Source organism: Nicotiana tabacum, chromosome 12 (assembly GCF_000715075.1).
Source record: "Nicotiana tabacum cultivar K326 chromosome 12, ASM71507v2, whole genome shotgun sequence".
In the NCBI taxonomy this organism is placed as follows: domain Eukaryota; kingdom Viridiplantae; phylum Streptophyta; class Magnoliopsida; order Solanales; family Solanaceae; genus Nicotiana; species Nicotiana tabacum.
In genome coordinates this window covers 97,915,559-97,929,154 of record NC_134091.1, presented here as the reverse complement: position 1 = coordinate 97,929,154, position 13,596 = coordinate 97,915,559, and the positions used below count along the sequence as shown (strand labels likewise).

General features: G+C 34.2%; 1 protein-coding gene across 2 annotated transcripts; it reads left to right on the top strand.

Annotated features, from left to right (window-relative positions):
• The first annotated feature begins 11,664 nt into the window (after positions 1 to 11,664).
• On the top strand, positions 11,665 to 12,999 carry LOC107805478 (uncharacterized). 2 transcript variants are annotated; one of them, XM_016629533.2, is made up of 2 exons: positions 11,665 to 12,290; positions 12,473 to 12,999. In XM_016629533.2, the coding sequence occupies exons 1-2, from the start codon at positions 11,814 to 11,816 to the stop codon at positions 12,578 to 12,580; spliced, it is 585 nt and encodes a 194-aa protein (XP_016485019.1). In that variant the 5' UTR covers positions 11,665 to 11,813; the 3' UTR covers positions 12,581 to 12,999. The 2 variants fall into 2 exon arrangements, with proteins under 2 accessions (XP_016485019.1, XP_016485020.1); XM_016629534.2 differs by having other exon boundaries at positions 11,669 to 12,290; positions 12,494 to 12,999.
• Positions 13,000 to 13,596: the final 597 nt, after the last annotated feature.

The window sequence follows — 13,596 nt, the reverse complement described above, 5'->3', positions numbered from 1 at the left end:
CTATGCCAAATTTTGTGAAATATCTGTATGTGCATTAGACTCTAAATTGCTCACATGTGTACTACACACTTTGATTTAAATTGTGTTTGTTATTGATGATGAGGATGATATTTGAAATTGATAATGTGAGCATGAAATACTAAATATGGCCAATGTGCCAAGAATGATCTTATAATTATAGCCATTAGTGCCAATAAAATGAAAAGATGTGAAAGTATTATGAAATGCGATGATTGATATAAAAAGGTTGATGTCTCAAATAAGACAGCCTAGACGGTCGGGTCGTGATCGGATACCATGTCGCACACATGGTAGTGATTGTGCTGGAAATTATAATTGAAATTATGATTGTGGTCGATGTCCCTAATGGATAGCCTAGCCGATCGGGTCGTGATCGGACTCCGTGTTAAAAATGGTGGTATTTGATATTGAGAGAAATTGTGGTTGATGTCTCTACTGAGATAGCCTAGCCGATCGGGTCGTGATCGGACTCCGTGCTAAGAGTACGGTAGTACTGATTTTGTGAATAATGATATTGTGAATAGCGGTATTGGTATGCTAAATAATGGTATTGGTATTGTAAACAATGGTATATCGATACTAAAAATCTCCCAATGTGAGATATAAAAATTAATTTGAACACTATCTTGATCCTAAATTGAGGTTTGATGTTGATCAAGGCTTTCATTGACATTATGATAATCTTGTTTGTATTATTTGTCATTCTATTGAGAGGATGTTTAGTTATACATACTAGTGCTATTCGACGGTACTAACGTCCCTTTTGCCGGGGGCGCTGCATCTTTCAATGGATGCAGGTGGTTCCACAGCAGGAGATATTGATCAGTGATAGCAGTGCATTTTCTTCCCAGCTGACTTGGTGAGCCCCACTTCATTCTGGGGTCATGTATCTTTTGTACTTTGTATATTAGGTTTGAGGTATAGCCGGGGCCTTGTTGCCGGCATTATCATTGTACTCTTCTTTATCTATAGAGGCTCCGTAGACATAATGTGGGTTGTGTATTGGTGCTGGGGAAAGACAAACTATGTTATGTTGTAGATGTGTTACTTGTCCATTTGAGACTTTAAAAATAATAAAACCATTGGAAATGAATTGGTATTGTAGACATGAACACATTTTTATCTAATTAATGATAATATGTATTATCTCTATTCATGGATGAGTTTGGGTAGAATGAAATCTAACATGCTTACTCGGTCGGATTCACTCGGTTGAGCGCCGGTCGCGCTCCTCGATTTTGGAGCGTGACAATTGCCTACCTAAACTATCACCTATCCCCGAAAACCCTCTGAACTATATCCCCCTTCATAATAAAAAAAACCCTCGGCGCATTCTTACTAGTGTGTGTAATACCCTCTCTAACTAATTTTTAAAATCTGCCACATGGCAATCTACATGAATATTTTTTTATCTTAATCTATAAAATAGAATTAATTAATATTTTAATACTCTTTATTATATCATTGTAAAAAATTACATGGTTAAAAAAAAGGGCCAGGGTTAAAATTAGTGGATCAATTGTAAAAAAACTCATTTTCTCTTTGCTTTCATCGGAGACTTACTCTCATCAGAGAATGGCTTCACTAATCTCTGAGTAACGATTTTCTCCATTAATCTTGGTTCTAACCTCAATTGCATTGTCTATTCTTGCTTCCGTTCGAAAATAGGGATAAAAACTAGGGTTTCTGCTCCTAAATCGATGTAGAAGATTAGGGTTTTGATAGACCTAAATTTTGAAGATTGTTGAAAGGAGATACCTAAATTGTTAAAGAAGATAGCTATACACATGTCCTATTTCTTTAATCCCTAATTTCTTGAAGGATATTAAACCTCATGCTCTACAAATACTTTAAAGGGTGTTCCTTTTTTCAAATGAATTTAGTTAAGAAATGAATGATGGATAAAACGAGAAAGATAAGAAATAAAATCAGAAATAATAAGAGACAAAGTTTCAGATGGATTCAAATAAAGAAATGGAGAAGAAAGGGAAAAAAATGGAGAAAAAGGGTTTTAAAATAATGAGGAAGGAATGTGAAATATAAGAAAAAAGAAGAAAAAATAAAAACAAATGTAAATTTTTAAAAAGAAGGGCTAATTAGCTGATAGACACGCCATTTTAACGGCTTTTTTTAGCCTTCATGCGCTCTTGGATGATTTATTACATACATAATGCCACATAAGCGATGATGGGATTTTACTATGAGGGAGATATAGTTTAGGATTTCTTCGGGAACATGCGATATTTTAGGTATGCAGATAGTTTAGGCGTTTTTAGGGTATTAACTCTATTATATATCTATTGGTTTGATGTAAACATCTCGTGTGGGTAAAGTTTAACCGAATGAATTTTAGGTTCAACCAGGATCAACCGCCTGGTCTGGTGATCAGAGGCGGATCCAAGATTTAAAGTGTACAACAACAACCTAGTAAAATCCCACAAGTAAGGGGTCTGGGGAGGGTAGTGTGTACGCAAACCTTACCCCTTCCCGATGGAGTAAAGAGGTTGTTTACGATAGACCATCGGCTCAAGAAAACAAAAAAGACGAAAAAGACAATATATCAGTCAATCAGGAGAAATCATAGAAATAATAACAACATTATAAGAATCAGAAAATAGTTGAAACGTAATAACAATAACAATAACCAGTAAAGAAAAACGGGAGGATAGTGTGAACACAACATTAACCACTAGCAATCTAAGACAAACTCTATCAGTCTACCCTTACACCTGGAATTAGGATTTAAAGTATATGAGTTCTAAATTTTAAGATAAGACCATGACCTAAAACTAGTTTTTAAGCCGGAGTAGTTGATCCAGTAGGTCTAAATATAGATAGAAGAATCTCGAATGAACAAGCATCCACAAGTATCGATTCATTCAAGCAAGAGAGTGCAACAATCCTTTCTTTGACACTGGTCCCGTAAACGAGTTTCTTAGTTAGTTAGTTTTTTTTTTTTGAAAAAAAAGAAGAAAGAGTAATAGAATAACTGCTTTAAAGGGGAATTGAACGTAGGCGTTTTCCTTGTAAAACAAGGCTTTGCCACCGAACCCAAAGACCTTTTGTTCTACGATTCGGCGTACCGTATTTATATACATAAAGCTAATATTTCAATACAAATATAGGATCCGACAAAAAGTCATTGAGTTCGACCGGACCCGCACCCTCTACTGTAACTCCGCCCCTGCTGGTGATAACTCAATCACCAGCGTAGATAGACTCCCATATCAGCATGCTAGTCTTTGAAATAATACTTCGTAGTCTCCCACATTGAATGGAATTCTTAAATCAAATTGCTCGTACCCACAAAATTTAAGGCAAAAAATAAAATGAAAAAGATAATTATCCAATCCTGGGCACAAAACACCTTAGGGATGACAATGGGGTAGGGCGGCAAACACTTAATATGACAGGGTAGGTTAACATCTAAACGGGGCAGGCCGGTGCAGGACAAAATTTGATTTTTGAAAATTCTTAATAAGGGCAGGGCAAGTATAGGTCGTTCATTTCTCTTGTGATGTTTCTCTTTTTATCCTTGAAACTGGTAGCAGCACTTTCAGATTTTCCTGTTGGTACTATGAAAGGAAAAAGCTGATAATTTAAGAGTCAATTGAAATAGTTCTTGTAAATTATAATAGCTTCTTTCTAATTTTCTAAAATTAGAGTTAGCTCTCCTAATATTACATACCAATACTTAAATGAAAATCGAATCACTATTTATACAATACAACAACAATGACGTTGAATAAAGATAATATTAAATCTGAATATTGTTTGAAAAGGAGACAAAAATTAAAAGAAAGAACATGGGCCGGCTTCCAGTTATCTTCCATCTAATGTTAATCCAAAACTTAATAGTCTAATCTATTTTCAGTATTTGAGGGTTACTTTTACTGGTTTTACATTTTAAACCAAATAAATTGTACACCCTGTTAAACACAAACATTTCAAATGAATATGAAATTATTGCATTCAACTAATAAAGTCATTAAGCATTAATCAATAAGGGAGACTTAATAATTAGTCGTAAACGGGTCTCACATGTAACTTTAAAAATCATATAGATCTAACGAGTTAATAGTTCAGAGACGCGTTTGTGAACATAAATATAATACTTTATTTTGCTGAATTACAAATGAATCGAGAAAATATTTTATTTAGACAATAAAAATTTTAAAAAAAACGGGCAAGGTCTAAATAGGGCAGGGAGTTAAACGGGGCATGGCATAATTTTGGCATGGAAAGACTTAACCCGCCCGGCCTATTGCCATTCCTAAACACCTAATTATAGGCTACTTATCTGCCTTACACCATAAAATGCAATTAAAACCATACTGTCTAAAAGGCTAATAATACTCTTGCAATTCTTCTCAAGCAGATAGAATCGCCTCTGTTAAAACCTTACTGGCTGCTTGCCTCAAGCACAAAGATAATACATACTCTTCTCCTTTGTAATTTGAAGGTAAATGCACCAAACAATTGTTACTAGTACTTGATACATTACAAAAATCATCAGAAACAAGTACTACACTTTCTTAGGAATAACAGAACATCTTTCTTAGATTATACAATAGCAATCTGGTGGTTAACAGCATAATAGAAGAAGGAAGTAGAATCCGATTCTTGGTGATTTCAGATGCAATTCAATTCTGGAGAACAAGATGTGTACCATCTCTGTGACTGAAAAATATTAGTAGTAGTCAAACTATCAAAAACCAATGACGACTTGAAAGCTCTCAGTTGGGATTTTTCTTCCAACAAGGAAACTCACCTCAACATGATGACAAAAGATTTATTCGCAAATGATGAAGATTGCTTTATGATGCAAAATCCACCGGCAGAGGAAGTTGGAAATTTTAAAAGAAAATTACATGACTCTCAAGCACTCTACAATCCAATCATGGGAAATTGTAAAAATGAAACAGATTCTCCATCCAAAAATTGGGAGCAAGCAATAGGAACATTGTGAACAAGCTCCCATAGTTTCATAATTTGCAATTATGATGCTAATCAAATATTCATGAAATAAAAGGTAATGCAAACAATGCCGAAAACGTCTGAGCTAACAATGCAGCAGAAAGGGCAATTAATAGACTGTTTCAGCTTGTTAATTCAAACAAGACCATGTTCTTGTTCCATGAGAGCTCACAATTCCTTACCCCTTAAGAGTATTTTCACCCCACTACCTTCTGTAGACAATCCTCAATCTGAAGTATGCCGTATCTCCGAGAAGCAACTAGCTTATTAGAAGTGCCAATACCAATTCCCAAGTTTAAGTTTGCCTATTAACTAATTAGTAAGTGATAAATGATATGCAATCTGTGAATACTACCACACTGTGAAGGGGAAAAACAGCTGGCTAGCTAGGTGAAAATACAGATATCTTAGGACTTTTTTAGGTCATAACAGTAATACACTTAAAGAGATCTTAACATCCCACAGAGGATTTTTTACAAGGACAGAACTTCCAATATTCAACATAACAAGTATAACTGTTGGATCACTTTTTAAGCCATGATTTTTTTTTTTCCATTGGATAATTAATATTAATACTAACCCAAGACAGGATTCTTACTAATCACTTTTTAAGTCATGCCATCAAGTCATATCATATTTAGACTGAAAAGAAAAAAATCACTTAAAACAAAAAAAGAATTTCGATGCATAAGCAAGTTAAAAATACCCATAAAAATATAGCTAGCACAACCAGATTACACTCAAAATATCCTTGGCAGATGATCTGAGAAGTGGCAATGCTTTCTAAATCTTGTCACCACTATTCCCTGCAAAACCTTGTGCTACAGTGGCTTCCTGGTATGCAGAAAATTGAACATATCCTGAAATCCCTCTTTCAGAGGAATATGGCTAGCCAAGCATCATGAGAAAATCCACTTTTTCTTCCTGAATAGCCCATACTTTTCTTTAATCACATTATTCCAGAGAGCTCCATTCTCATGAGTAACCTCTAAAGCATTTGAATAAGAAACTTAGCATAGTCTTAGTTCTCTCACCTAGTTTATCCTCCTTGTCTGCAATCACTTTTTCGATGCAGTCTTTTGCTACGCTCTTTGAAATAACTCTGACTAGGTAATAATAGAAGAACAATCAAACTTTTTTTATTTTTCTCGATCAGTTAGAAAGAGCAATCCGATTTTCTCATACTCCTCCTCAACCACTGCGACTTTTGAAGCTCATTAATTTATCAAGAAAAATACAAAATAAAGAGATTTGAAGCCTTGAAGCTCATTATAAAACACATTGTTGTAGATGCACTCCATATCTCTCCATTTGCTCAATTGTAATTTTCGAGGAGATATATAAAACATCCATTTGCTTGCATTTTCTGAATAGTTAGCTCGCGTAAGAGCAAGCCATTTAAGTGCATGCACTTACCCGATATGTAAATAAGCAAAAGAAGAATTTAAAGTCAATGTAATGCACTTTAAATTTGCCTCCGTTCTAATTGTACTACTAAAGCAAGATAAATTCATCGTGGATCTTCTAGAGTTGAAAAAAATATTATGCTTTTTCAAGGTAAGATACCAATTTTAGGTGCACTATTATGGAAATCTTTTCAGGGAACATCCAATAAAAAGAGTACTATCATGGAGCAATAACTGAAGCTAGGACACCTGGATATACGATTCAAACTAACTTAACTTTTCATTAAGGAAATGATAGTTTTTACAGTACATACACAAAACGGAGAAGCTAGAAGAAAGCTAACTACCATGAGACTGGATGTTAGCTTCAACAACTTATTACATATAGAAGATGCATAATTATATTGATTATGCATCTTTACTTGATCTCCTAGCTACCATGAGACTGGATGCACGCCTGCATAAGATTAAGACGCAATTTCTACAAACTAAAAAGTAAATGCTGCATTTCGGAAAACCTACTGACCTTAGGCTATTTCAGCCTTGAACAACACAAACAACATGAGGAACCTTTTCATTGTCAAAAGGCAAGTACACATACTCACTAGCGAACTCCTTCGCGATATCCAACGCTAGCTCCCCGTGCAACGCCTTGCAATACATATACAACACCACGCTCGCAGCAAGACTCTGAAGCATTAGCAGAGTTGCAAAACCCGAGCTCACCACCATCTGCAGTATCAACCCGAAGCTCGTCCACCCTCCGCTTGCAGCCCCTACAGTCACCAAAAAACTAGAACACCCACCCACTAATAATCCAATCAGAACCCCGAAAAACAACAACACTGATAGCGTGACCCGTCTCATTCCCTTCACCAAATACGCGCTTCTCCTTAACGGTTCGTAACCCCATTTCGATTCCACCACTACAATCACATAAGCTAATGACCAGTTAACCTGCAACCATACAAAAACCAATAGAAGCGCTATTCCTAAGAAAATAGCCAAACCCGTCAAGTAATTCGAGTCATAATTCACTTCAAACCCCAGAAATTGCATGCACCGGACCACGATCGCCCCGAATAGGGCGAATAATAGAACGATGAGAGCGTGGATTACACGCGAAACGATAAGGGTTGCAACTAAGGGCAAGAAGGAGTAAAGAACGGACTTGATAGAGGAAACAAGCTTGACGGGTCTACCGTAAAATCCATGGAACGTGCTGTAGGTGATCGTAGCAACAGCAAAGAGTGCCAGCAGAACAGCGAAGAGGATGTAAGCAAGGAGAACAACGAGGAGGAGCTGGGTGTCGGGTCGGGTTAGTTCCCGGGTCGGACCAAACGGATTAGGGAGGGTTAAGAAGGAGGAGGAGAGGTGAGCTTGCGGGTGGAAGATGATGGAATTGGACTGAGAGAGGGCGGTTTGGAGGGTAGGGTAGATGATGAGGGAGAAAGAGAGAGGTAAGAGGAAGGAAACGGAAAGGGCCAAGAAATGGCGGGAGTGAGCATTGATTATGCGCTTTGATTGGGAGACTACTCCCCACAGGTTAAGGGTATGTGAATAAGCGGACATTGAATAACAATGGTGATGATAACGGAGAGATGAATCCAGATGGAGGACAAGAGATTGTTTTGGGATGGTTTATAAATTGGGAGAGATGCAATTTGGGTTTTTTTTTCCGCTTTCTCTTTAGCTTTGCAGATAATTATTAGGGAGAGAAGAGGGAGACACGTGGAAATCTTAATACATAGATTTGATTGGAATTTTAAAAAAAATTAAAAAAAGATTATTTTTAAAATTGTGTTGAAAAATAATTTTTGAAATGAAATTGTATTTAGACAAAAAAAAATTCATCCATCAAATTTGAAAAATAAATAATATTTTCAATTTTTTTTAGCAAAAAGTAAAAATATTTATATAAAAAAGGGAGCTTAGTTTCAAGATTTCCTGAAATTGGCTGGAAAAGTAGTTTGGTCTAACCCCATGATTCAACCAAGAAGATTTCAAACTACATTTTTGGACATTCTGTCGACTTTCACCAACATTCTGATTTTTCTTTGTGGAAATTTCAGTAGACACCCCTGTACTTTGACGCAAATGCATACATATCATAACCTTTGGCAAAATTTGGGGGTTCAAAATCGAACCGAAAATCGAACCGCAAAAGTGGCTTAATGACTTATTGATATCGGGTTATCGGTTTAACGGATGATGAGCAGATTGAAATTTTATTATTAACGGCTTATCGGTTTGGGAGCGGATTATTCAATTTTTTCATCGGATAAACTGTTAACCCGTTAAGAATATATATTTATTTATTTATTTTATCCATATGTATATTAAATATCCCTTCCATAGTTTCACTTATCCACCGTTGAAGAATTTCCATTTTTTTCTATTGCTCAAACCTATAACATGCCAACAATCTCCTTCTTTGCATGTTATAAATATATAGGTAAATGTGATTCTAATGCCACCGGATGGACTAGATTGTTGGCCAAAAGAAGATAGTAACAAGCAATCGCTTGTGTTTTACGACCATTCAAGGTAACAGTGTGGGAATACATGCAAAGTAAATTGACTTTTTGCTGGTATTTACTAGTAATAGTGTAACTTGAAGGACCGAAATAGGCATCTGTAATACATATTTAACTAGGTCGATAAACTGCATGATAACCGTCCAATAATAGCTAAACCGATACCAATCCGCCCGATATCTTATTGGGTGGCTAGCGGATTAATACATTTAAAAGTCGATAACCGATAAGCCGAACCGTTAAGATTAAATAACCGTCCGATACGCCTGATCCGCCTTATAAGTAGCCCTAGGCAAAATACATGAGTTTCCCTTTAAACTTGTCCGGATATTTCGGTTGAACATTAAAATTTTATGGGCGTTCATGTACCACTTTATTCTTATTCAGCGTAAAATTAATATTCCCTTATGTACAAATAACTTATGTGTTGAAAATACCAAAAAAGTTATTACTAGTGATTAGTACTCCATCTTGTTAAGTAATTTATGATCAATTGCTGTAAGAGTTTTAAAAGATAAGTGCATGCTTTTTTTAATTTAAAAACATTCTTTTTTTAATCAAAGGTGTGCATAGAAAGTTTCAACAAATATGCCTATTCTTTTTCTTACATTATATAAAATTAAATATATGGGAATTTGCTACTTGTAGTTTTAATTTATTGTGTAGTTATATTAATTAATGTACATAGAGACATGGCTCGTGTTTTACAAATCTAAACACATTACACCCTTGTAAACTAAAATATGATTCAAACTAATATCAATGTAGAAATTTTCATAAGGTAAGGGTATGCATATTTGAATCTAAAATACATGAAGTCAATCTACAACTGAAATACGTATATTACATTAATGTTTATTATAATACACCTTTTTTTTATATATCATTATGATCTAAGGATTGGTGTGCCCAAAGAATCCAAAACTCGTACCAAATAAAAAAGTCAATTCGAACTGATTTGATAAGTGATGTGTTCTTTGTACATTTGGTTTCCAAAATTATGGAAAATCAATATTATTTGGTTTAATTTGAAATTAAAATAAAAGGTTCAGTCCAACGGACAATGTACAGTACTAGTTTGTAATTTTTCCAATTTTAATATGTATGTGCATATATATCTTTCCTAAGATTTATATGTACTCTGAATTTTACAGAATATCAAAATGAAATTGATTCTTGACTCAATCTTTTCGATAAATATTGGCTCGAATCTCTTGATTTTTATTCCATTTTTATAAGAAAGACTCATTTTATTATGGTATAAACATGTACCGATGCTTTATTATACTGCTTTATATCATTAGTATTCTTTTCCCCTCTTTCTCTCATCCATCCATTTAGCCACACAAGATTTGATTGAAGAACAAATATTTCGAAGTTAAAGTAGAAAAAATAATCGAGCCTTTTTGAAGTTATCAAGTTATTGTTAGTGTCTTGTCCATAGCCTTGAAATGTAGAACATCTGTTGTTTTTCCTTTTTCTCTTTTAGCCCCTCAAGTAAAAATAACACAAATAGTATGGGTAAATTTCACAAATGGTCATATAACTATGATATTTTTTCATCAAAATTATATAACTTTGTTTTCTCACACCAAAATCATATAACTATGATTTTTTTTCATCAAAGTCATATAACTTTGTTTTCTCACATAAAAATCATAAAACTTTCACTAACTCACACAAAAATCATAGTGGTCGAAAAATAAAATTTCGGATAGTATTTTCTTATTTTAATTTTTTTTATTTTTTATTTTCAGTCTAATAAATAATTATCTAATTAAAATAGGAGAAATATGAGTATATTTTTAGCCCTTCTCAAAAATAATAGCATATATATATATATATATATATATATATATAATATGGATTTTTATTTTTCGTTTTCTCGTTTGATTTGAGTTTTTGTGTTTATGAGTGGTTTACTTTATTCACAGAATGATAAGTATAAAGCTGCTAATCAAAGAGCCAAACAAGCACTTGAAAAGGTATGCTATGCCTTTTGGCTAGCAAATGCAATTACTTTCGGCCAGCCGATTAATTTTATATTTTCCCCTTAAAATAGGAATGACCCAACCCAGCCTGACCCAATACTCATATACGTAAGTTAAAATAATACTAAAAGTGAATTCTTCCCCCATAAGAAACTTAGTTCGGAATGCATGAGATTCTGACAAAAAAAATAAGGAAATGAAAGATATAATTAGAGAGTACTTGAAATAAAAATGCTAACAATTTGAATAAAAATCTTGCAAAGAAAAATAAAAGAAAGAAGTATCATGTTTTAAAGGTTTTACTATTCACTTTTAGTATTATTTTAATTTTTATATATGAGTATAGGGTCGGGTGGGCCAGGTCGGTTGGCTCATCCCTATGTTAATTGGATTATTATTTATTTGACTCAAAATAAGAAAATAAAGAATCACAAAATAAGAAAATACTACTAAAATATTATTTTCCAATCACTATAATTTTTGTGTGAGTTAGTAAAAGTTTTATGATTTTTGTGTGAGACAACATAGTTATATGACTTTTTTAGTTAAAATCAAAACAAATTAATTATGGTCGAGTTTTTTTTTTCCAACACCAAACTAAATCAAACCAAACCATAGTCGGGTTTTTTTTTCTCAATTTGAATCGAATTATCGGTGCAGTTTATTAGTTTTATTTGTACACCTCTAGTTATAAGACATTGAAAGCAAGTTTCCCAGCGCATTTAGATATTTCTCAGCAAAATATCACTACCCCCAATACAACCAATATCCAAAGTTAGATTTTTATGAGACAAATGAAGACAGAAAAGACCCACTACTATAGTAAAGCTAGCTAACTTTCACAAACTCATTAGTTATTCAATTTTACACAAATAAAAATTATGGCAGATGAGGATGTTTCAGAAAGCTTCAGTGAGTGGCAGCAAATCCAATCTCCATCTTCTACTACTGGCAGCAAAGATCAGTTAAACAAAAATAATGATGTAGTTGTAACCAGAGAAGACTTACCAATTAACAATGATCCTCAACTGTTTCAAGAACCCCATTACTCAGCAGTTTCTGCTGCAGAAACTACTCTGCCATTGCCCGATAGAGATGATAATAATGAGAAAGGTGAAGGACATAGGTGGTTGAAGAAGCATTTGAGAGAATTAACTTCTTGGATTGTTCAGGTTGTTTGCAAGGCCAAAAATTATGCTGCTTGTAAAGTTGGAATTGGAACTTTCACTTCCACTAGAACTAGACTATTAGCAGTACTTTCGGTTTCCTTGTTTTATTGGATGATACAGAGGTGGCGGAGGCAAAGACAGATTGATACTTCTAAGAAACTTGTGCTTCTTATCAAAGAAAAAGACCAGGTATATATATAGTCAATGTATAGAAGTTAAATTCCACACACAATTCTTGATCTGTGTTCTTACCCTTCCCGAGTTATAAGATTACCCCTGGATTGGTTAAATTATCTGTCCTAGAAGTTAATTTATACTTGTGATATATATACTTGCTATACTTTTGAGTCATCAGCTAATTGTAGGCGTAGCTACTAACTTCATTCTTGCAGAAAATCGACCAGCTCTCTCTCCAAATTAGCCAGATGAATGACTCCCTACTAGCGCGACGAAAGGTTCCAGTTCTTCAAGTTGGCTAATTGATTCACTGGCCATTAATTGTTTCTTGGCAACTTCTGAGGGTATATATGGAGCTTTTTCGTCCGTCAATGTTGAATTTTAAATCTACAAATCAAAAGTACTCAGAGGCGTTGCTTTCAGGAGTAATCGAACCCGATCTTTTCCAGCGAACCCACAACACTTACCGTTGAACCAAGACCCCTTTTGTTACTGGGTTCGGCAGTATATATTTATATAGATTTAGTAAATATTTCAATACAAATACAGGGTTCCGGAAAAAGTTACTGAGTTCATCCGAACCCGCACCCACTACTGTAGCTCCGCCCCTGAAAATACTCCTATAGTGTGTTTAAAGAAACCAGGATACGTGTACGAAAAGACAGATATTTATCAGTATTTGATATGGTATATGTGCTCTATAGAGTGTTTTTCAGAGTAAGGCTTGCTTTCTTTTTAGTTTCTCTTTACTGGTGTTTTAAAGAAGTAATACCTGATTAAGATAAGAGAAGTTAAAATACCACTAACTTTAATTCAAAAAGAAGAATAAGAAGGCTCAACAAGTTGGATATTATGTAGTGCAGAATGCCTAATGTCAAACTTAGCTATAATCTACAAAGGTTTTTTGGCTTACTTTTTTTTTTGGTTTCCCGATGATCCGATATTTATATTAAGGCTCCAATTAATTCGGAGCCGCGATGGATAAAGTCCATTAACGAGGAAAGCATTTCCTATCGCGAATTTTTTTTTCATTTCCAAGACTTAAAAACCCCAAGCTTCTTATAGTTAGAGAGATAATCCTATCCCTCCACTACAATTTTCAATGATGAGTTTAGGATTTTGAATAACCTCTATGCCTAGGTCCATGCAACTTTAGCACTTGATTATTTGCATATCTTAAGGCCCTCTTAATGCTTCAAAAATACTTTGATGGATATAAAAATTTATTTAATTTCATAGGTAAAAAAATAAGATTTTAAAACAAACAATATAAATAATTATATCCTATTCTCATATTCTTTTTAACAAATCTTGCAGG

Coding starts and splice junctions, on each gene's coding strand:
- LOC107805478 (XM_016629533.2), top strand. CDS start 11,814: ATGGCAGATGAGGATGTTTCAGAAAGCTTCAGTGAGTGGCAGCAAATC. Junction 12,291..12,472: donor TTATCAAAGAAAAAGACCAG/GTATATATATAG, acceptor TTGTAGGCGTAG/CTACTAACTTCATTCTTGCA.